The 20,952-nt window shown below is 58.9% G+C and overlaps 2 protein-coding genes across 4 annotated transcripts; one reads left to right on the top strand and one right to left on the bottom strand.

The window, feature by feature from the left end:
- Positions 1-1,370: 1,370 nt before the first annotated feature.
- ARHGAP4 (Rho GTPase activating protein 4) lies at positions 1,371-17,114 on the top strand. 2 transcript variants are annotated; one of them, XM_061408991.1, is made up of 23 exons: positions 1,422-1,520; positions 2,679-2,749; positions 5,387-5,594; positions 5,701-5,863; positions 6,075-6,137; positions 6,391-6,570; positions 7,168-7,296; positions 7,385-7,606; positions 11,381-11,482; positions 11,610-11,801; positions 11,902-11,986; positions 12,231-12,258; positions 12,478-12,580; positions 13,106-13,166; positions 13,278-13,355; positions 13,437-13,571; positions 13,680-13,785; positions 13,888-14,121; positions 14,211-14,284; positions 14,375-14,558; positions 14,749-14,841; positions 15,027-15,141; positions 16,237-17,114. In XM_061408991.1, exons 3-23 carry the CDS (start codon positions 5,389-5,391, stop codon positions 16,468-16,470), a joined length of 2,787 nt encoding a protein of 928 aa, XP_061264975.1. In that variant the 5' UTR covers positions 1,422-1,520; positions 2,679-2,749; positions 5,387-5,388; the 3' UTR covers positions 16,471-17,114. The 2 variants fall into 2 exon arrangements, with proteins under 2 accessions (XP_061264974.1, XP_061264975.1); XM_061408990.1 differs by lacking the exon at positions 2,679-2,749 and having other exon boundaries at positions 1,371-1,520.
- Positions 17,115-17,225: 111 nt separating this feature from the next.
- Positions 17,226-20,351, bottom strand: AVPR2 (arginine vasopressin receptor 2). 2 transcript variants are annotated; one of them, XM_061408996.1, is made up of 4 exons: positions 19,583-20,351; positions 19,015-19,066; positions 17,850-18,698; positions 17,226-17,690 (listed from the first exon to the last, which is right to left on the bottom strand). In XM_061408996.1, the coding sequence occupies exons 2-4, from the start codon at positions 19,037-19,039 to the stop codon at positions 17,485-17,487; spliced, it is 1,080 nt and encodes a 359-aa protein (XP_061264980.1). In that variant the 5' UTR covers positions 19,040-19,066; positions 19,583-20,351; the 3' UTR covers positions 17,226-17,484. The 2 variants fall into 2 exon arrangements, with proteins under 2 accessions (XP_061264980.1, XP_061264979.1); XM_061408995.1 differs by having other exon boundaries at positions 17,850-18,731; positions 19,583-20,349.
- Positions 20,352-20,952: the final 601 nt, after the last annotated feature.

The following is a 20,952-nucleotide window of genomic DNA, read 5'->3' as shown; positions in this document are numbered from 1 at the left end:
GTAGGGGCCGAAGCCAGTTCAGCAGCCATTTATTGTGGGCTTGAGCCTTGTGCCTGGCTCTGCTGAATCGGGGAGGGACTTTGGGGGACCAGTCAGGGCTCAGATAGAGGGGAAGGGGCAAGATGTGTTCCATCCAGCTCCCAGGTCCAAAAGCCCCAGTCCCCGGTGCACACACTGCACCTTAGAGAAGGGCCTAGACACGGGGGGTGGGGGGCAGGGAGCTGAGAAGGTATGTTTTCCCCTTCTGGGCAAGAGAACTGTGCACAGTTGAAAGCCAGGAAGTACCTGTGCAAAGTCCCCTCCCTTGCAGAGCTGCAGGTCAGGGTCACGTGTGTCCACATTCACACAGAGGCTGACTTTGACTTCCATGCAAACACGTGCCTGGACCCCTTGCACAAGTGCCCACAGGCTCCCCTTCCCTGGGCACCACCCCAAAGCCTAAATACCTTTGCCACCCTTGTCACTATCTGTGTACCCCAGGGATTTCTCTAACACAGTTGTCTACTCTGCCTTGTCTACCTGCTAACTGCATCCTGCCTTAGTATACCAGAGAAAAAGTTGCTAGAGAGACATGAAGCATCCCTAGATAAGAGGAGCCCCGAGCTGACCCCCGGGCTCAGTAAGGCCCTGTTCTGAGGGTGCAGGAAGAGGGCTACCCCTCCCCAGCCCCCCAGGCCTAAGACAGAGCAGGTGTGAGGTGCAGGGGAAAGGAGACAGAAGAGTGTCTTCCGGTAGCAGGAAGTGGTAACCACCTATGGGGAAACAAGGCTGGTTCCTCTCTATGGGGCTGAACAGAAGGGGAACCTTAGCCTAGCCCTGCCCTCTGCCCCTGCCCCCACTCCACCATGCGGCCTGGAGGGACCAAGGGCAGGTTCTGGTCTCCCCAGCTGATCTTCCTAACCCCCTGGCTCTCCTAGTGTTGGGAAGGGTGGGCCCCATTGGATGTCCTGGGGGTCTAGGGAAGGCAGCTGATCCAGGGGAGCCCGGCGGTCAGGAGCAGCTATGGTGTTGCTGCACACTGGCATTGATGGCTGATGGCCATGATGTGAGGGGTGCAGTCTAGCAACGGAGACCACAAAGCCCTCTGGAGTTTGGGAGGGAGAGGCAGCCAGAGGGTGCCAGCTTGTCGGGCACCTTGGGGCTCTCACAGCGACCCTGGCTGCTTGGCAGCTGAACCTGGGGCACAAGCCTGCCTGGCGGCGTGCCCTGTGTGCCCGGGGTTGGGGGGCGGGGAACGGCAAAGTCCAGCCACAGTGAGAAACACACCGGCCCCGAGACCCTCGTGGGCAGTGCCAGGCCCGGGGCGCCCCGCCCCAGGAGCCGCGTTGGGGGCGGGACAGGACAGGGCGGGGCCGGCGCAGGGTGCTGGCTGCTGGCCCGCGGGTCCCCGCGCCTGGCCCGCTCGAGGCCGCGTGGGAGCAGCCGGGCTCAACGGCGCGGCCGCCCGGCGGTCATGGCCACGCATGGGAAGCTACGCCGAGAGCGAGGGCCGCAGGCTGACTATGAGGCGCAGGTCAAAGGTGAGAGGGCACTGGGTGCTCCTGGCCCGTTTCCCCGCGGAGACCCCAAAGGTCGTGGGAGACCCTGCAATGTGCTGGCTGCTGGCCCGGGGCTCGCGGCCTACCCCCAGCAACCTCCGGAGCGGGCTGAGGGAGGGAACCCGAGCCCCCTGCCCGCCTCCTCACGCCCCTTCGGCCTCAACCGCCACTGGTCCCACTTCCTTCCTCCTTCCCTCCATTCCTGTCCTGGTAGCTCTGCTCTCCTAGGTTCTCCCTGCCCCTCAGGAGCCCGAGGAGGAAAGGGGGGCACCTGGTTTCCCTCAAAAAGTGGCATTCTAGCCACCAGAAAGTGGAACACCTTGACTTTGCTGAAGGGGGCTGGGTAAGGGGGTCTGGGGGCTTCAATGGGTGGATTAGTGATGATTTTACCCTAAGACCACTCCAGTCCTGTAGCCCAGTCCCGGTTGCCCTTCTTTGGGCCCTGCGGTGGTTCCGAGTTGAAGGCCACTCTGGGTCCAGCTGGCACAGCGAATGGAGGACTGCAGAGCAGACCTCTTTGGGTTCTGATAAACACTCTGTGCAAATCGCATGCAAATGAGTCTTGCAAACTTAGTCGACAGCTTGTCTCCGGGTCTTATTCAGGGTGTGGTGGCTCTCGCAAAGGGAAGAAAGCCACATCCAAGCACCAGCAGTTTCCTGGTGTCTCAATCTCTCGATTTTACTGATGAAGGAGACGCAGCTCAGAGTGTGCTCATGGTCACACAGCACCATAGGTCCTAGGAGGTGTAAGAAAATGAACCTCGAATGTCCTTCCAGTCCAGAGGTGGAGAGTCCAATGTAATTCTGCGATACAAACAATTTGCACTAAAGTGTGCACGAGTCCTTCCTGTCTGGTAAAGGTGGGCTGCTGTCCAGACCCAGCTTGATGTGACTGAGCATGGCGAGCCAGCTCTCCAGGCCTTGCTGCATCATCCCTCAGATGGAGAGAGCAATCCCAGCCTGTATCCCCCAAACGTCATGAAGCTGAAGGACTTTGGAAACCCTTCAGTCGGCAGATATGTGTCAGTTCACTCACACCAAAAAGATTGGGCTTTGAGCAAAGCTGTCTTTAGATGTTCGTCGCCTGCTGTGGGCGTCTAATGACTTGAGCTTCTGTTTCCCATCTCCTCCGCTCTCCAGCCCCCGCCAAAGAAACTTCCTACTATGCTACAAAAAGAGGATCAGTATCTCAACACCCGAAATTCTGAAAGGTCAGCACAGTCATGGTTTGGGAGGCTGTCTTTTCTGCTTCGCTTGTCAGCAGAAGTGAGACTGAATGCCTCGCTCACAGGAAATGTTGTTGGGGCCCAGTCCTGGCTCTGCAATGCAAGCAGACATGGATTCCATCCTTTTGACGGATGTTTTGTATGCGTCGGTTCTCTGCCAGGCCCTGAAGATACAGCGAGGAGCGCACGAGAAGCCATCCTTGCTCTCATATGGCTCACAGTGGAGGAGACATATAGTAAACAACTTATCACACAACTTGTTTCAATTATGATGAAAACCACTGTAAAAGAAAAGCGCAGATGTCCAGAAAGGAGATGGGAAGAGGGCCAGCCTAGTTTATGGGGAAGTCGGGAAGGGTTCCCTGATGAGTACACCTCAGCTAAGATCTGAGAGCGGATGCTGCTGTGGCCTAGAGCCTGGGGATTTAGGTAGGTGCCAGCTGTGCTCAGACCCTGCCGACTCTTGTCTGCTTGACACCAGGTCTGCTGGATCTCAGCCAAGGCTTGGTTGCACTGAAGAAGAAATGAACATTTTGGTGTGCTGGCCCGGCGAGCACTACTCACTTATGATAGGTCCCCAGGGAACTATTGTTCCAGGAGGGTGAGCAGATGCCAGTGGACAGCGGGGCAAGCCAGGACATCTCAGTTCTTTCTTGGAATCAAATGAAATTGACTTTTATCCGAAAAAATGTTACCATGATTCAGTGAATAGTCTCATGATTCCAAGTGGCTGAGAGCCCACTCCAGGCGGCCTATGGAGTTGAGTCGGCCCCTGGGGCCAGGCCTCAGACAGTGTAAGGAAACGGCGTTGGTTTCACCATCAGGAAGCAGTCCCGCCCACCCAGGCTTCCATTAACCCAGCTTGACTCTTAGGTGGAAAGAGAGTGCTCCCATTCAGTGTTTGCAGTGAAAGCATAGGCTTGGTGGCCCCCAGGCCTATCACTGAGCTAGTCCCAGCGGTGGAGTGGGGGGAAGGGGCCACAGCTGGGGTACCTGGAGCCAGGGAGACAGACCCAGGGGTTGAGAGTAGGAAAGGGACCTTCTCCAATGGGAAATCAGAGGAGGAGATGGGAGTGCTGGGCAAGCAGGACCCATGGAGGCTGCCGCAGGCTCCACAGACCCCCCTGGGATGGCACTGATGGGACAGAAATCCCAAGTGTACCAGTACTGAGTCCTTACCCACAGCCACCCTGGGTCCTGCCACTTCCTGCCTCCTCTAATTCTGGCTCTTGGTCGAAACCCCCAATTTTCTATTGCCTAGATGGGTGCAGTAGTGGCCACTGGGGCTGGGCACTTTTCCTTTGTCACCTGACCCCTGCCCAGGCTCTGAGGGCCCAAGTGGGCCCTGAGAGCAAAGCAGGACCCTATGGCTCCGCTGCTGTGGTTGCCCTCTCCCTTGCCGTCTTCTCCCTGCCGCCCCTCACCGGCACGGCTCTCTTCAGCCATGCTGCCTGCAACAGCCTTCACAGTGCCGTCTGTCTGAACATTCTTCCCCTGGATGTCTCCACGGCCCCTCTGTCACTTCCTTCAGCTCTGTGTTCCAAAGCTGCTTGTTCCTGACCACCTTCCTCTAAAAGAACCCCTCCCTGCTGCCACCTCCTGCTCTGCGTTGTCACCCCTTGTTCCCCTGCTGTTCCCCCCACCCACACTGTTCCTATCCCTGCTCCAGGAGGGCAGGAAGTGTGTCTCTGAGTCTAGACCCACTGGGTGTATAATCAACATTCTGCTGAATGAAGACATCAGTTAATGCCCCTTCCCCACCCCCGGCATCTGGACAGCTGTTAGTACAGGGGTGACCCACTTGCCAGAAGCCAAGATACAGGGCTTCTGTCCCTGGGATGCCCAGGGCTTGCCAATGGCTTACTTAAGCTCGTCATTCTCATTGAGGTGGTTCTTTGATTTGGGTCTCTGTGGAGAAAGTGGCATTGCCAAATCAAGCCAGTGATAAGATGTCACAAGCCAGCAGTGTGGGGACCCTGGGTGTGGCTCTCTGCTGAGAGTGTTGGGGGTGCCCTGGAGTTGGGTCATCAGGAGTCGGTACTGGGAACAGAAATCAGCCCCATTGCCTCAGTCCTGTCACTGGTCAGCCCCCACCGGCCGGCCTGGCCCTTGCAGTGGGGCCGCCCTTTCTCCTGGGGGCCGAGGGCTGGGTTTCCAGTTCCCGAGGCCGCAACTTCACAGCAAGTTTGGCAAGAATGCCGTGGCCGCCCCAGCCCTGTGCAGCCCTGTGCAGCCCCATGCGTCCCTGTGTTTATCGAAGAGGCTGCCCTTCCTGGAGTCCTGGGCACCTCAGGGACCGCAAATGGCAGGGGAAGTTACTGGGGGCTTTCTGGGAAGCAGGGAATCATGGGAAGGCCACGTGACTGATGCCTGGCCGGGATGGGCCCCACTCCGTCTTAGCCCTGGCCCATGGTCCCGTGAATGGCCTTTCTGTTCCTTGGGCCCTAGCCCACCTGGCTGGTTCCCCTTAGCTTCCGCTCGGAGGTCCATTTCCTCAGGCCTGCCCGGAGCCCAGCTGGACTGCTGAGCCCGGTACTGGCCCCTCTCCCCCCGGGGCCAGCATCACCTCCCCGGACTCAGGGGCCCCACAGCCCCAGCCTGAGCTGCCCTCCCACCCTGCAGAGATGCGCTGGCAACTGGGTGAGCAACTGCGCTGCCTGGAGCTGCAGGGCGAACTGCGACGGGAGCTGCTGCAGGAGCTGGCTGAGTTCATGCGGCGCCGCGCCGAGGTTGAGCTTGAGTACTCCCGGGGCCTCGACAAGCTAGTAGAGCGATTCTCCGGCCGTGGAGGCCGCCTCGGGGGCAGCAGTCGGGAGCACCAGAGCTTCCGGTGGGTCCTGGGGCCAGGCAGCTGGGATGGCCAAGGTGGGGGGAGGGGAGGCCTGACGCCCACTCCTGGTCGGTCTGAGCCCCGATCTCCACCCCCCCACCCCCAGGAAGGAGCCGTCCCTGCTGTCGCCCTTGCACTGCTGGGCTGTGTTGTTGCAGCAGACTCGGCAGCAGAGCCGGGAAAGCACAGCTCTCAGCGAGGTGCTGGGCGGGCCCCTGGCCCAGCGCCTGAGCTACATTGCCGAGGATGTGGGGCGCCTGGTCAAGAAGGCAAGACCCCTGCCCTGGGCCCGGGAGGCGGGCAGACCCCAGGATCCAGCGAGGGCAGCCCGTGGATGCTCAAAGCCCAAGTGTCAGGAACGGGAAGGCCCTGGAGGCCAGGGGGAGCTGGTGGGAGCCTGGAGTGCTGAGCTGAGGGCTGGCGGGATGGATGTGGGTGTTGCCCTGGGGCAGGGTGGCACTCAGCTCGCCTCCTCCCCAGAGTAAGGATCTGGAGCAACAGCTGCAAGAGGAGCTCCTGGAGGTGGTGTCAGAGCTTCAGATGGTGAGAGCCTGCGATTACAGGGAGGCCGTCACCTCACCTCTCCCGGGGCCAGGCTCAGGGAGAAGGATCAGGTGCCTGGGAGAGACCTGGGTTTCGGGGATCGTAAGCCGGGCCCTTTCTCCCTGCCCTGGGTGCTGAGTGCTTGGGCCAAGTGCTCAAGGCCCAAGTCCCAGATGGGCTGGGAGGAGGACGGGGCGGGCTGCCTGTGGCCACGGCCTTGAGCAGGCCTGCCTGGCCTCGGGCCTCCCTGCAGGCCAAGAAGACCTATCAGGTCTACCACACGGAGAGCCTGAGTGCTGAGGCCAAACTCCGTGAAGCCGAGCGGCAGGAGGAGAAGCGGGCAGGCCGAAGTGCCACTGCCACCACCACCAGCACCGAGTCTGGGCCCCTCCGCAAAGGCTCTGTCAAGAAGGGAGGGCGGCTGGTGGAGAAGGTGGGCCTGGGGGGCACCTGTCTGTGTCCAAAGGCTCTGGCTTTGTCCTTTGTCCTTTCACGTCCTCAACCCTCACTGGGCCCTGCAGGGAGGTGGTGTGTGCATCAGGAAAGCAGGGCTGGCTCTTGGGGTGGGGGGCTCCCCAGGCTCGGTTGGTAGACACAGGGGGCAGGAGAACGGCCTCTAGGTCCAGGACAGCCCACATGCTCCCCTCCGTGCAAACCCAGCTGGCAAAAGAGCTATCCCAAGCCTGGGGGTCCTACCTCCCACCCATCCTCACCTCATACGGTGCTGGGAGATCTTAGAGGAGTGAGGGGACACGTTGGATGGGGGGCCGAGTGATCAGCAGGGAGGACGCATGTTCTAGGTGGTCCCCGAAGGAAGGATGGGGAAGTGGAGGCTGGCAGGGTTTAGGAATAAAGAATCTTTCAACTTCTGGGCTACATAGTTTGAGGAGCCCAGTGGGATAGTGGGGGAGCTGTCCAAATGGGGAAGGGAGGGGTGGGGAGTGTGTGTCGAGGGTGGTGGATACACAGGAGGCAGGGCTGGGGTATTCGGCCATGTGGATGACCCGGGGGCTCATGTGATCCTGAGCAGCGTCACGCCAAGTTCTTGGAGCACAAACTCAAGTGTACAAAGGCTCGCAATGAGTACCTGCTAAGCCTGGCCAGCGTCAACGCCGCCGTCAGCAACTACTACCTGCGAGACGTCATGGACCTGATGGATGTGAGTGTGGGGTGTGGGGACGGGTCCGGAGGGGTCCGGGCGCCTGTGCCCTGAGCCCTCCCAAGCCGTGTCCTCGCTTGTTCCCCAGTGTTGTGACACAGGATTCCACCTGGCCCTGGGCCAAGTGCTCCGGAGCTACACGGCTGCGGAGAGCCGCATCCAAGCCTCCCAGATGCAGGGCCTGGGCAGCCTGGAGGAGGCCGTGGATGCCCTGGATCCCATAGGTGACAAGGCCAAGGTGCTGGAGGTGCACGCTATCGCCTTCTGTCCCCCTCTGCGTTTCGACTACCAGCCCCACGAGGGGGATGAGGTGAGGGTCTCTGCCCAGCCTTCAGGAAAATGGCTTTGTGTTCTAATCTTCACTGTAATGGTAGCTGAGTGGAATGGATTTCCTTCCCTTTGCTGAGACCTCAAACCTCTTGAATGCCACTTCTCAGACCCTTGTGCAGTGGCCTCAAGGCAAATGGGGTTCTGGAGTTTCTGCACTTGCATTGAAGCAAGCAGACCTCCCCAACCCACTTCTGTGGTACAACTAGTGAACACAACATCCCCCACAAGGGCAAACATAGCCAGCATGGCAGCAATTTTGAGGCCGGCTTGTTGGTGGTAGACAGCTGCCTGTATACTGTTCTTTTGGTGGTTCTGTGTGCTTTAGACATTTCACAATGCAAACTTGGGAGGGAAAGAAACCATGCAAACACTAGCATATAACTAGGCATCTTCTTTTTTGGCCACACCATGTGGCATGGGGGACCCTAGTTCCCTAACCAGGAATAGAACCTGTGCCCCCTGCAGTGGACCTCCAGGGAATTCCTCACTAGGGCACCTTTTTATGCATCTCTGAGCTGTACTCTCCTTTACCAGTTTATCCTCATGAGCATGGACTGGGATTACACTGGATTGTAATGTACACTGGGGTTCCACTGACCTTTTTCTTTTTTTTTTTTTTTTGCTTATTTCATTTGTATTTTGACCGAAGTCATATCTGATAAAGTCAAATGTTACTCAAGGCATTCAAGGGCACACCTCCCTTCTCTGACCCACCCTTCCTGTTCCTGATTCCCACTCCCCAGATGCAGCCACTTCCCAGTCTTCTAGCTGCTGCTGCTGCTGCAGACAATGCATCAGGTGCTGCTTGTGCTTTGCAGCTTGTCAGAGGCCCTACAATCCCCTTCCGTGGACGATTAAGGCTCCACCCCACATCACCACCGTCTGTCTCCACCATATCAGGCAATCTTTTCTCTTCAGAGCCCTGCTGTGGAGCCATGCAGTCTCAGCTTGTAGGCCTTGATTGACTTCTAGGCCAGCACAGTCCAGGACCTTTCTTTCCCCATTGTCCTGAGCATCCCTGCATTAGACCCTCTGCATCCCAGATCACGTGTCTTCCTCTGTTTTGTTTTATTACCTTGTTTTCACAGACATCTTCCTACATACTTTCCTGACTTAGACTGTCTGAAAAAAAATGCCTGTATTCTGTTCTTGAAATTGGTTGGTAGTTTACCTGGGTGTAGAAGTCAAGGTTGAAAAGCATTTTCTTTTTGGAATGTTCAAAGTATCCCTCCAAGCTTTCAGTAGTATTGTGGGTGAGAAGTTCAGCTGCCGTTCTGATTTCTGCACTGTTGTCTGTCACCTGTAATTTTTCTCGTTGAAGCTTTTAGGATAGTCCCTTTCCCTCATGTACAATTTTATAATGATATGCCTTGGGGATCCTTTTGCCTTCATGATGCTGGGCCACCTGTGGGCTTTGTCAGTACAGAAACTTAAGTCGTAAGGTTTTGAGCTCATATTGTTCCTTTGGTAATTTCCGTCCATTAATTTTCTTTGTGCTTGCTTTCAAGAATTCTTGTAATTAGATATTGAACTTCATGGGTTGTCTAATTTCGTTATCTTTTATCTTTCCTATTTCTCATCACTACAACTTTTATGTTTATTAATACTATATAGGTGTATTTAAAATGTTTATTTGGCTGCATTGTGTCTTTAGTTGTGGCATGAAAGAGCTTTCTCTACTTGTGGCATGTGGACTCCAGAGCTCGAGGACTCAGCACTGCATACATGTGAGATCTTAGTTCTCAGACCAAGGATTGAACCCAAATCTTCTGCATTGGAAGGCAGATTCTTAACCACTGGGCCACTAGGGAAGTCCCATCACTATACCTTTTAATTCTGTTCTCTTAGAGACTTTTTTGACTTATCTCTGCCCACCCCTTTTTAATTTTTCTTAAAAATTTACTTTCATAAGTTTTTTTAAACAGTTTTGGTTTGTTTTACATGTTCTTATTTAAAATAGCCCTTTGTTCTTATTTCATGGATACAGTATATTCTCAAATTTTTCTGAAATGTTTATCATTTTTCTTGATATTCCCATGTCCCCTACATTTTTTCTGTTTTCTTGCATTGATCTCTGTCTTCCACTTAATTTTTTTAGATTTTTTTTTTGTGGACCATTTTTAAAGTCTTTATGGAATTTGTTAGAGTATTGCTTCTGTTTTGTATTTTGTTTGTTGGCCTTGAGGCATGTGGGATCTTAGCCCCCTGACGAGGGATCAAACCTGCATTCTGTGCATTGGAAGGCAAAGTCTTAATCACTGGACCACCAGGGACGTCCCTATGTCTTCTACTTTAGAGCTATCCCTCAAATTGCTGCCAGTTCTTGGCTGTCAGTTCCTATTCCCGAGGAGGCACTGAGAGATAGATTAGGTATTTGGTATGTGTGAGAAGAGCTTGTCAACAGTGGTTTTCCCCACAGGGTGGCTGGGTAGGGACTTGGAATGTTCTGTGATGCTCGCTTTCAGCACGGGGAACTGGAGGTGTCTCAGCTGCTGGAAAGAACTTCAAGGACTTGGGGGAGGGGCTCGGCTCTCACTTGGATGCTGTCAGGAGGCAGGGGTGACTCTGATTCTGTGTCTTGATAAATCTTCTCAAGAAGACAGGGCGGAGGTGGGTAGAAAGAGGCTAGAGCAGTCATTAGCAAGGAGGGAAACGCCCGGCACTCTAGCCGGGCCAGCGGGAAGTTTGGTAATTTTTGTGGCTTGGACAAAGTTCTTGTTCTGGTCCGTGCTCGGATGTGCTGATGAGGTGATCTTGTTTTTATCTTCAGCCGCCATGGCCAGAGAGTGGCTTTGTGTGATGCTGATGCTCTGTGACGTTCCTTATGTCTGACAGGTCCACGCGGAGGCACAGATGGTGGTGGCTGCTGTGCCTGCTCATCAGGACTAGTCTCTGATTTATCCTTTCCAAAGAGTCAGTTTCTCATGATCTGCCCATTATGTGGGCTTGAGGGGGGTGGGTCTTCTCACGTCAGCGTTTCCTAGAGCCTGGATAGAAATATTTCATTGCTGCTAAGTAGCTTCAGTCATGTACGACTCTGTGCAACCCCAAAGACGGCAGACCATCAGGCTCCCCCGTCCCTGGGGTTCTCCAGGCAAGAACACTGGAGTGGGTTGCCATTTCCTTCTCCAATGCATGAAAGTGAAAAGTGAAAGTGAAGTCGCTCAGTCGTGTCTGATTCTTAGTGACCCCATGGACTGTAGGCCACCAGGCTCCTCCATCCATGGGATTTTCCAGGCAAGAGCACCAGAGTGGGGTGCCATTGCCTTCTCCGTGACTGCTCTAGGCACCTCATATAAGTAGTCTTATACTTTTTGTCCTGTTTTTTTTTTTTTTTACAAAAGGCTTATTTCACTGATTATAATGTCCTCAGGGTTCACCCATGTTGAAACATGTATGAGAATTTCCTCCCTTTTTACTGCTGAATAATATTCTACATAGAGACACCACCCTTTGCGTATCCACCCATCAGCTGCTGGACACTTGGGGTGCTTCCACCTTTGGGCTATTATGAGTAGCACTGCAAGTACATCCATGCATGAGTCTCAGTGCTCATGAGTGTACACTGCCTTCCTCTCAGAAGGGGTCCTTGCTTCAGATCTGGCTGGACCAGGTGTCAAGGCTGGTGACCCTCTGCAGTAGCCCCTGAGGCAGTGAAAATCAGCCCCAGAAACCTCTGCACCTGCTGCACAGCCCACCCCGGTGTCTCAGGTGCAGCCCTAACTGCCCCCCTACCCAATGCTGCACCCTGCAGGTTGCTGAGATCCAGGTTGAGATGGAGCTGCGGGATGAGATTCTACCCAGAGCCCAGAATATCCAGAGCCGCCTGGACCGCCAGACCATCGAGACAGAGGAGGTACGGGGTGGCCTAGACACACGGAGCCAGATGGTTGTGATCTCCTTTTCCCCTTCCTTCTGACTCGACCTCCTTGTTCTTTGTCTCTCCCCCATTTCTTCCTGCCTGGGTGCCATCTCCTCCCAAGGTGAATAAGACGCTGAAGGCCACACTGCAGGCCCTGCTGGAGGTGGTGGCGTCAGAAGACAGCGACATGCTCGACTCCTTCCAGGCCAGTCTGTCCACCGAGTCCCTCAAGTCCACCAGCTCGGACCCGGGGGCTCGGCAGGCTGGCCGGCGGCGGGGCCAGCAGCAGGAGACTGAGACCTTCTACATCACGGTGGGGAGGTGGTGCTGGACCAGGAGGGCGGGTGGGGTGGTGGGGGCCAGGGAGGGCAGGGCTAGGACTAAAGCCCTGGGCTCTTCCGGGGGCTTGACAGAAACTCCAGGAGTACCTGAGTGGACGGAGTATCCTTGCCAAGCTGCAGGCCAAGCATGAGAAACTGCAGGACGCCATCCAGCGAGGTGGGCCCCCTGCCTCGCCACCCCCAGGGCCTGGAGCAGCCCAGCCATGGTGTGGCTCTCCTCCTGCAGCCTCTCCCTGGCCAGAGAGGGTGCTGGGCACACAGGAAGGAAGCCAGCCAGGGTCTCAGCCCCCATCCTGCTCTTTGTCCTGAGGCTGCCCTTACCTGTAGGCTGCCCTGTTCCTCTGCCACGCGCCGAGAAACCTCCTGGCCCAAGAGGCACACCAACCCTTTCTCCTTCCCAGGTGACAAGGAAGACCGGGAGGTGACTTGGTGAGTCCTTCGAGAGGGACCAGTTTGTCCTGAGGACCCATGGTATCCCCACCTCCCCTCTGCTTGTTCCTCGGTGGCCTTAGTTTCCTACTTATTTTGCCCAGAGGGTTCTGGAATAACTTGCGAGCCCCAGCATCCAGTTGGGCTGGGCTGGGGGGTCCAGGCAGCCTAGTGTCCAGGCCTGCTCCCCTCAGAGGCAGCTCCTGTTCACCGCGACAGGACCCAGTACACACAGAGAAAACTCCAGAAGAGCCGTGCCCCCCGCCCCAGCTCCCAGTATAACCAGAAACTCTTCGGGGGAGACATGGAGAAGTTTATCCAGGTACTTGCCTTACCCTTCAACTGAGTGCAGGCCCCTTCCTGCTTCAGCCGTGCCTCCAGCCCTGGGGCCCCTGTGAACCCAAACGAGTTACCACGAGCTGAGGACTTACCAGGAGCACGGATACCCGCAGGCCCCACTTCTGGGATGCTTGCTAGGGAGGGAAGTCAGGAAAGCACCAGAGATCAGAAAAGGAGAAATGACACTATTGTTTGGGATGATGTGATTCAGTCTCTCACCGTTCAGAAGAATCAGCAGGTTATTTAAGTGAACAAACCCGAGGTTCATGATATTGCTTGATTTGAGGTCAGCAGAGAGAGTTGGGTGGCATTTCCACTCCATAGCAGGAAACAGATAAAATGTCAGGCACGGCACCAGGGATCAGACACCCCCTCCCCACTGGGCATACATCTCCCTAGCCTTGTTTCTGACTACAGAATGCATTAAGACAAAATGAAAATGAGTGAGTGGCAGGGTGTACCGTGCCATACCCACCGTGGAGGGCACTCTCTCTGTCCTTGTCCGCAGAGCTCAGGCCAGCCCGTGCCCCTGGTGGTGGAGAGCTGTGTCCGCTTCATTAACCTCAATGGTGAGTGAGATCTGGGGCCTCCCGCCTCTGGCCTGCCTGGCCCCTCGCAAGATTGGAGGAGCGGGGGCGGGGAGGAGGTTTGGTGCCCACCAGTTTTCCATCCTCCCACAGGCCTGCAGCATGAGGGCATCTTCCGGGTGTCGGGCGCCCAGCCCCAGATCTCGGAGATCCGTGATGCTTTTGAGAGAGGTGGGGACTGGTGAGGTGTGGCGGAGGGTGGGGAGGCTGGGAGAGCCGGTGTCACAGGCCTCTCTCCTCGCCCCCTCCCAGGAGAGGACCCGCTGGTGGAGGGCTGCACTGCCCATGACCTGGACTCGGTGGCGGGCGTGCTGAAACTCTACTTCCGGAGCTTGCAGCCCCCCATATTCCCACCAGACCTGTTTGGAGAGCTGCTGGCTTCTGCAGGTGAGCCAGGGGCCTGGGGGTGGGGTGGGGGTGAGGGGCTCCCCACTCCCTAGTGGCCACCTTGCCCGGGCTCATGGCTTCTCCCTGGGGTGATGGCCTTGTCTGCAGAGCTGGAGGCTGTGGCCGAGCGGGTGGAGCACGTGGCTGGCCTCCTGGCCCGGCTGCCCGGACCCGTGCTGGTGGTCTTGCGGTACCTCTTCACCTTCCTCAACCAGTGAGTGCTTCTGGGGAATGGGGGGGAGCGCGGGCATCCCAGGTTGGGGTGCGGTGATGCCGAGCCGGGAGCTCCGTGCCTATGACCTGTCTGTACCCCCAGCCTGGCCCAGTACAGTGATGAGAACATGATGGACCCCTACAACCTGGCCGTGTGCTTTGGGCCGACGCTGCTGCCCGTCCCTGCTGGGCAGGACCCAGTGGCTTTGCAAGGCCGTGTCAACCAGCTGGTGCAGACCCTCATCATCCAGCCTGGACGGGTCTTCCCGGCCCCGGCCCAGCTGCCCGGCCCCGTCTATGAGAAGTGCATGGCACCACCTTCTGCCAGCTGCTTGGGGTAGGCTCTTGGTGCCGCCAGGAGAGAGAGACTGGCTGCAGGGGGCACCCTGAGGATGCTCAGCCACCTCACTCTTCTCTGGACTACAGGGATGCCCAGTTGGAGGGCCCGACGGGGGACAACGAGTTGGAGCTGGAGCCGGGGACCTCAGCCCAGGAGGAGGGTAGGGGTGGGGAAGGACAGCCCCATGGGGTCCCTGGCCAGGGCATCCACGCCACCCCGCCACCTCACTTGCATCTCTTCTCCTCCCCAGACCAGGAGGGTGTCGTGGAGGCCGTGGCTTGCTTTGCATACACAGGCCGCACGGCCCAGGAGCTGACCTTCCAGCGCGGGGACATCTTGCGGCTGCACGAGCGGGCCTCAGGCGACTGGTGGCGGGGCGAGCACGCGGGGGCACGGGGGCTCATCCCCCACAAGTATATCACTCTGCCTGCGGGGTGAGTTTGGAGGCTCTCCTTCCAGCCCCCCCCCACCCCCGGGCTTCCAGCCCCTCCCGCATGCCAAGTCCCAGGTTCCGCAGGCCCAGGCTGTGCCTTGCTGACCGCTGCTGGCCCGCACTATGCCCTCTGCCCTGCAGACCCCAAACCCAGAGTAAGCATTCCAAGTGTCTTGTCTTTCCATCTCCAGAGCAGAGAAGCTCGCGGCGGGCCAGGGGCTGCTGGCCGCCGGGGACCTGCTGAGCAGCTCAGAGGGGCTCCCCATGGTGGAGCTCGTCCAGAGGTGAGCAGGAGCGGGGAAGACCCCTTCTGCGCCTTGCTTGCCCATCCCAGGCTGGAGGCAGGACGGCCAGGGACCAGCTTTGCTGTTTCTTTCCCTTTCCCATGCCCTGGGCTGGGAGAAGCCCCTGCCTGGGAGCGCGGGGCCTCCCAAGGGCCCCCTCTAGGCTCCCTGTCTGTGCCCTGCAGGCCAGAGCCGTGCACCCCACCCGAGATCCCTCTTGGTATCCCCGGGAGTCACTCCGGGTACCGACGGCCCTGCGTGGTCCCAGCATCCCCAGAACGACACGTGGAGGTGGATAAGGTGAGCGCTGGGGATAGTCATGTGGCAAGAGGGGTGCACTTCCCCAGGGGTGGGTTCTCTGCTTCCCCTTATGAGCCACTGTTCCTGCCTGAGGTTCAAGTCTGACCCTCCTGATCGCAGACACACTGGCCGAGCCCAGCCTAGAGAGGGGCAGGCCGGTAAGGGGGTGAGCTTGGTGGGGAGGGACTGGCCTGGAGGCAAGGTAGTGGGAGACCTGGGGGAGAGCACTCACACATTTAGGCCTCACGTTTGGTTCATGAGTGGGAAGCAGCACATGGGACAGGCTTCAAGGCTGGCATTTAGAGCCAGGCTAGGTGACAGGTGGTAACATGGCAGGCGCTTTGTGAGCCAGAGAAGATGAAAGGGGCAGATGGAAAAGCAGCTGAGGGAGGTGGTGAACTGGGGAGCCTGGCGGGGTCATGGTTCTTACAGGGGAGCAGAGAGCAGGTGCCAGATGGGGCCCTGGTGTGGGGTGCAGCCTGGGGAGACCCAGCTGCCTGCTGTGCCCACTGGCCCAAGCAAACCCCTTCGTGGGCTCCTGGTGGGCACTGCCAGAAGCCCTGGGGGACAATGTGAGCCTGGGGACAGAGAGTGAGAGAGCCCGCCATGTCCCAGGTGTGGCCTGGCGACCGGGCCTGGGCACTGGGGACAGAGGGGTTATCAGGGACACACATGTGTGGTGGCTGGGGGAGGATGGGCCAGGGCTGGGGGGCAGAGCATCCATGAGACCCCAGGGCAGGTGGTCGGTAGGCTGGGCCAGGTGGGCTGTGGGGGAGCCCTGGCCTGGGACGTCGGGGCACTTGAGAGGCTGAGGGCCCCCCAAGCCAGGGGGTGGTGGCTGTGATCTCTGCCAGGGAGAGAGTGGGGAGAGGATGGGTACCCAGGGCCCACCCTGAGGGGCTCCCATTTGAAGGCTGAGCTAATCACTGCAGTCCACAGAGGCAGTGGCTGAGGACTTTGTTTCAGGGGGCAGAGGAGTTCAGAGGATCAGCAGGCCTGACTCCTGGGTCAGGTCACTGTCCTGGGGGCAGGGGACCGACTGGGCAGGTGGGGCCCACTTGTGCCAACATCCTGCCTTTCTCTCCTCTCCGCCAGGCTGTGGCACAGACCATGGACTCTGTGTTTAAGGAGCTCTTGGGGAAGACTGCCCTCCGTCAGGGCCTCGGACCGGGCACCAACAACTCTTCGAGCCCCGGGCCTCGCAGCCCGAAGCCTCCAGGCTGTGGGCGCCTGGGCAAGAACAAAGGCTTCTCACGGGGCCCTGGTGCCCCAGCCTCACCCTCGACCTCCCATCCCCAGGGCCTAGACTCACCCTTCAAGTCCCACTGAAGGGCCCCCTCATCCTCTGTAGGCCCTGCCCCAGCCCAGGGCAAAACCGGCCAGGCACCCCCAACCCTTTGCTTCTCCTTGGCCCTGTCCAGCATACCTGCTCGTGACCCTCTGCAGAGAGGAGGAAGTGGCCGCTCCAGCTCACCCCTGCCTTCCCTGCTCTGGCTTGGGCCCCTCTGGGAGGCTGCCGCAGAGGAAGGCAGGGGCAGGCCCCTCCTGGCCCTGGGTGTGAGGGCTCGTGGCTGATTGTCACCCTTGACAGCCAGTAGGTGGCGGGTGCCTTTGCTCAGCTGAGGGTGCCAGCCTGGTGGGGGTTGACAGGCATTGGCAACCATTCATAAAGTCCTGTGCATTGACTCCCAGATGCGAGCCGGTTCTCTGGCTGGCTGGGCGGGGGGGTGGTTGGAAGGTGGGTACAGGGTCAGCCTCTTGGCACCCCCAGCACTCGAGGGCGGGGCGCCCAGCTTCTGGGGCTTCTTGGCACAGGGCTGTGTGGCTTGGGGACCTGCATCTTGGAAGTCCTGTCTCCTGTGTGGTAGGTTCCAGATCCATGCACGTGTCTGTGGGTGTGGGAGGGGCCTGAGAATCTCTCTGCACTTCCCCCACATTTAATGCAATAAACATGCATGAATTTTTTAAAATACCATCCTTGTAGAAAAGGGGGACAAAAAGAAGCAAATATAGAAAAATATGGGAAACCTATTGAAAATGTGTTCCTTTCTCCAGTACCCCAGTATCCAAAGAGACTCACCAGGTGGAAAACGAGCCGGAGTTTTTATGAGGCAAGGTCAGAAGGAAAGGCCAAGGGGGACAAGACGGGGTGGGGGCAAGGATGGCCCCTGGCCCAACCGCCTTTTTTTGCCCCCTGGGCCCCCAGGACTTCCACTGGCTGGCTGCATGTCTCGGCCGGGCCCCCGTGGAGCCAGTTTGTAGGCGGTCAGCTGAGTTCCATGGAGCCTCTAGAAGGAAAGTAGCGCCCACCCCCACCCCTACCCCCGCTGCCACCCCGATTTCTCAGGAGGGGGTGTCCTTGGCCAAGAAGGAGCTGGCTGTGGCGCATGACTCTTCTTGGGGCCCCGGGCTGGGCGGGGCGCGCCTCCAAGTGCAGCAGAGCAGGCTTCGCAGCTCGGAGGAGATGCTGCTGCTGAAGGAGGCGTAGATCCAGGGGTTGGTACAGCTGTTGAGGCTGGCCAGCAGCATGAGCAACACGAAGGGAGGCCCTGTGTGGGGCGGGAATCGGGGCTGGGGCTGAGGGGGCCTCGAGGTCAGCGTACCTAGGCTCGAAGGCCATGCTGGCTGCGTTGGGGGGGTGGAGGGGGATGAAGGTGCACATGCACCAGGATTGGGTGGGCCCCGCAGCCCCAGCCATCGCCACGCACCTTCCCGTGGTGCCTCCGGGTCCCACGCGGCCCACAGCTGCACAAGGAAGAAGGGCGCCCAGCACAGCACGTACACTATGACGATCACCAGCGTCATCTTCACGGTCTTGGCCACGGCCGCCGACACCCGGGCTCCCTCGGCAGGGCTGCCCGGCCGGCACCCTCGGCAGGGCCCGCCGGCCCTCGGCACTGGTCCCGGCCCCAGGCTGGCATGAATCTCCCGGAAGATGAGCACCTGACAGGCAGCAATACCCAGGGCAGGAGCCACAAACACCATCAGGGCAATCCAGGTGACATAGGCGCGGAGGCCCCAGGGCTCGGCAAAGCGGGCCCAGCAGTCAAGGACCCCGCTACCATCCACGTCACGCTGGGCAAAGATGAAGAGCTGGGGCAGGCTGAAGAGCAGCGAGAAGGCCCAGGCCAGCAGCACCGGCCGGTTCCAATGAGTGCCACCCCCATGGCGGTGTGCCAGCATGGGGCGGCAGATGGCACGGTGGCGGTCCAGCGTCATGGCCAGGATCATGTAGGAGGAGGCATACATGCCCACCATCTGCAGGTACTTGACTGCCCGGCACAGGGCATCGGGCCCACGGAAGCGGTCAGTGGCGTCCCAGGCCAGCTGGGGCAGCACTTGGAACAGAGCTACAGCCAGGTCAGCCAGGCACAGGTGGCCGATGAAGACGTGCATCGGTGCCCAGCGGCCCCGCCGGCCCCGCCGTACCAGGGCCCCCAAAACCAGGCCGTTGCTCAGGGCCACGGCCACGAAGACGGTGGAGAGCAGGGCCAGCTCTGCCTGGGCTAGCAGCGGGTCCCGGGCAGTCAACAGCTCCCCTTCACTGCCGTTGCCTGCTGGGGTAGGTTGAGAGAAGTGCCAGGGCACAGCTGGGCAGAGGTGGGGGCAGAGGGCCAAGTCAGTGAGTCTATTCTGCCCGGGCACCAGGCCACTGTCAACCTGGGCCCTCTGTTTCCCTCCAGCCTCCTCCCTCCCGGTTCCTGGCCTTCCAGCACAACACATGTCGTCCAACACCCCCCACCCCCGCAACCACCTCAAACCTCATGTGGTGGGGAGGAAAGGGCAGCCCCAGGCCCAGGTGAACCAGAGGGCCGGCTCTTTCCAGTGAGGGAGGCGGGCTGAGTTGGGGGCACCGAGGGACAGGAAACTTACCTGAGGTGGTGGATGCCATGAACATGGCAGGGCATGCAGGAGTCCTGAGCGCCTGGGGGAGACGAGGTTGTGAGCTCAGCCTCCCACCCAAGGGGCCAGCCGTGCTGCACAGAGTCTCTGGATAAGGGTTCTTAGAGCCTTGGCCGGGGTGGTGGGGTGGGGGCCTGTGCCTATGACTCTGTGTGTGTGTCTGTGAGACTGTGTGTGTGACTCGTGTGTGTATAAGAGAGACTGTGTGTGTGTGTGTGAGACTGTGTGTGTTTGACTGTGTGTGTGTGTGTTCATTCTCATGTCTGGGCCCTGGGGGGTACGTCTTAGCCTAATCGACGTTGGTGAGGTCTGGCCACTGAGGCAGACACGGACCTTGGCGCCCACGACCGGGCCGGGAAAGATGGCACCAGGGGTCATCAGACAGATGGACGAACTCAGCCTAAGACCCATCCAGGCAGCCCATGAGAAGCAAGGCAGACATACAGAACCCCCCCCACCTCCTGCCCTGACAGAGGCCCAGAGAGGGAACCGTTGGAGGGCTGGGGGCAGGGTAGGAGGGCTGCTACGTCCCCCTTACCTGGCTGGACTCCCGGGCTCCTGGGCAGCGGGGCGGCAGCAGGCGTAAAGGTGGCCCCAGAGCTCAGATCGGCTTTCCATGGGCGGCCCCGCCCCAGCCAGTCCTCTGGGAGTGACCGGCTCAGGAGGGGACTTCCTCCCCCACCTCCGCGAGCCTCCTGGCCTCTGGTACCGGGAAGTAGGCTCCTGGCCTCCTCTGCTTCCCTTCCTGGCCTGCCCAAGCCATCTCAGGTCCGTCCCTGGGGCCCCAGGCTGCCCCTGAGAAGGCCTGAGCCCTCCTGAGCTGGGCCTCGCTATCCCCCAATGCTCCCCCAACACCACCTTATGACAATGTCGGGTCTGCGGAGCTCTGGGCCATCCCCGAGTTCACTGTGTCTTATTTTCAAAGTGGGGTAGCTGCGACCAGAGACGCACTGGCTCAGTGCCACACAGCTTTCTCGTGGCAAAGCCTGACTCCCCTTTGCCGGGACAGGCTCCTCTGGCTCCTCTCCGAGCACCCGAGCACCCGAGGCTCCTACTAGGCAGAGGGAGGGCTTGTCCCCAGCCAGTAAAGGCCCCTCCCATCCTCAATTAGGCCTCCCGGAGATGAGGGCCGGAGATGATGGGTGAGAAGGCGGTGGAGTGAGGTCCTGCCAGCTCCCTCCCCTGAGGCTCTGGGGGAGGCCGGACACCCCACCCCCCTTCACAGCTACCTGTCTGTCTCTGTACCCCACATCCCATCTCCCCCTCCTTGCGCTTCCTCAGCCTCCAGAACCCCCTCCCCTCCAGCCCATTATTTCCCCCCCTCGACAGCCCTCTTGTGCCTGACCTCCCTCAGTCCAGGCTGGCCCAGCCCAGCCCCAGGAAGCGGCCTACACACCGCACGGAGCCTGACTCCAGGCTGACATTGGCCCTGTCTTCCTGTTTGTTCATCTTCCCTGTTGACCTGCGAGGTTAGAGACCAAAACCACCTCTCCCAGAACAGGCCCGGGTATAGCCCAGGCCAGGCCTCCTCCTGGCCGGACTCTGGCAGCACCAGTAGGGAGACATTAGGACGGGGGTCCACCTGACCTTACGCACCACACACAGCACACACCACATGCCACAAACACCACACACCCACACAGCACACACCCTGCACACAGTACACAGCACATACCCACACACCACACACACACACACCACACACACACATACCACACAAACCATACCCACACACATCCACACCACATACCCACACCACGCACCCACACACAGCACACAGGACACACAGCACACACCCACACATACCACACACCACACAAACCACACCCACACACATACACACTACATACCCACACCGCACACCCACACCATGCACCCACACACAGCACACAACACACACATTACACA

Source organism: Bos javanicus, chromosome X (genome assembly GCF_032452875.1).
Source record: "Bos javanicus breed banteng chromosome X, ARS-OSU_banteng_1.0, whole genome shotgun sequence".
Classification (NCBI taxonomy): Eukaryota; Metazoa; Chordata; class Mammalia; order Artiodactyla; family Bovidae; genus Bos; species Bos javanicus.
The sequence above is the reverse complement of the archived record's forward strand: the minus strand, read 5'-3'. Positions and strand labels throughout refer to the sequence as shown.

Bases quoted from the DNA above. Each gene is read 5' to 3' on its own strand.
- ARHGAP4 (XM_061408990.1), top strand. From the start codon at position 1,454: ATGGCCACGCATGGGAAGCTACGCCGAGAGCGAGGGCCGCAGGCTGAC. The intron at 6,138-6,390 runs GTGAGAGCCTGC...GCCTCCCTGCAG, and splicing joins TGGTGTCAGAGCTTCAGATG to GCCAAGAAGACCTATCAGGT. The intron at 13,356-13,436 runs GTGGGGACTGGT...GCCCCCTCCCAG, and splicing joins CCGTGATGCTTTTGAGAGAG to GAGAGGACCCGCTGGTGGAG.
- AVPR2 (XM_061408995.1), bottom strand. From the start codon at position 19,039: ATGTTCATGGCATCCACCACCTCAG. The intron at 18,732-19,014 runs GTAAGTTTCCTG...ACCTCTGCCCAG, and splicing joins CATGGCATCCACCACCTCAG to CTGTGCCCTGGCACTTCTCT. The intron at 17,691-17,849 runs GTGCGTGGCGAT...CGCCCCACACAG, and splicing joins CCCGGAGGCACCACGGGAAG to GGCCTCCCTTCGTGTTGCTC.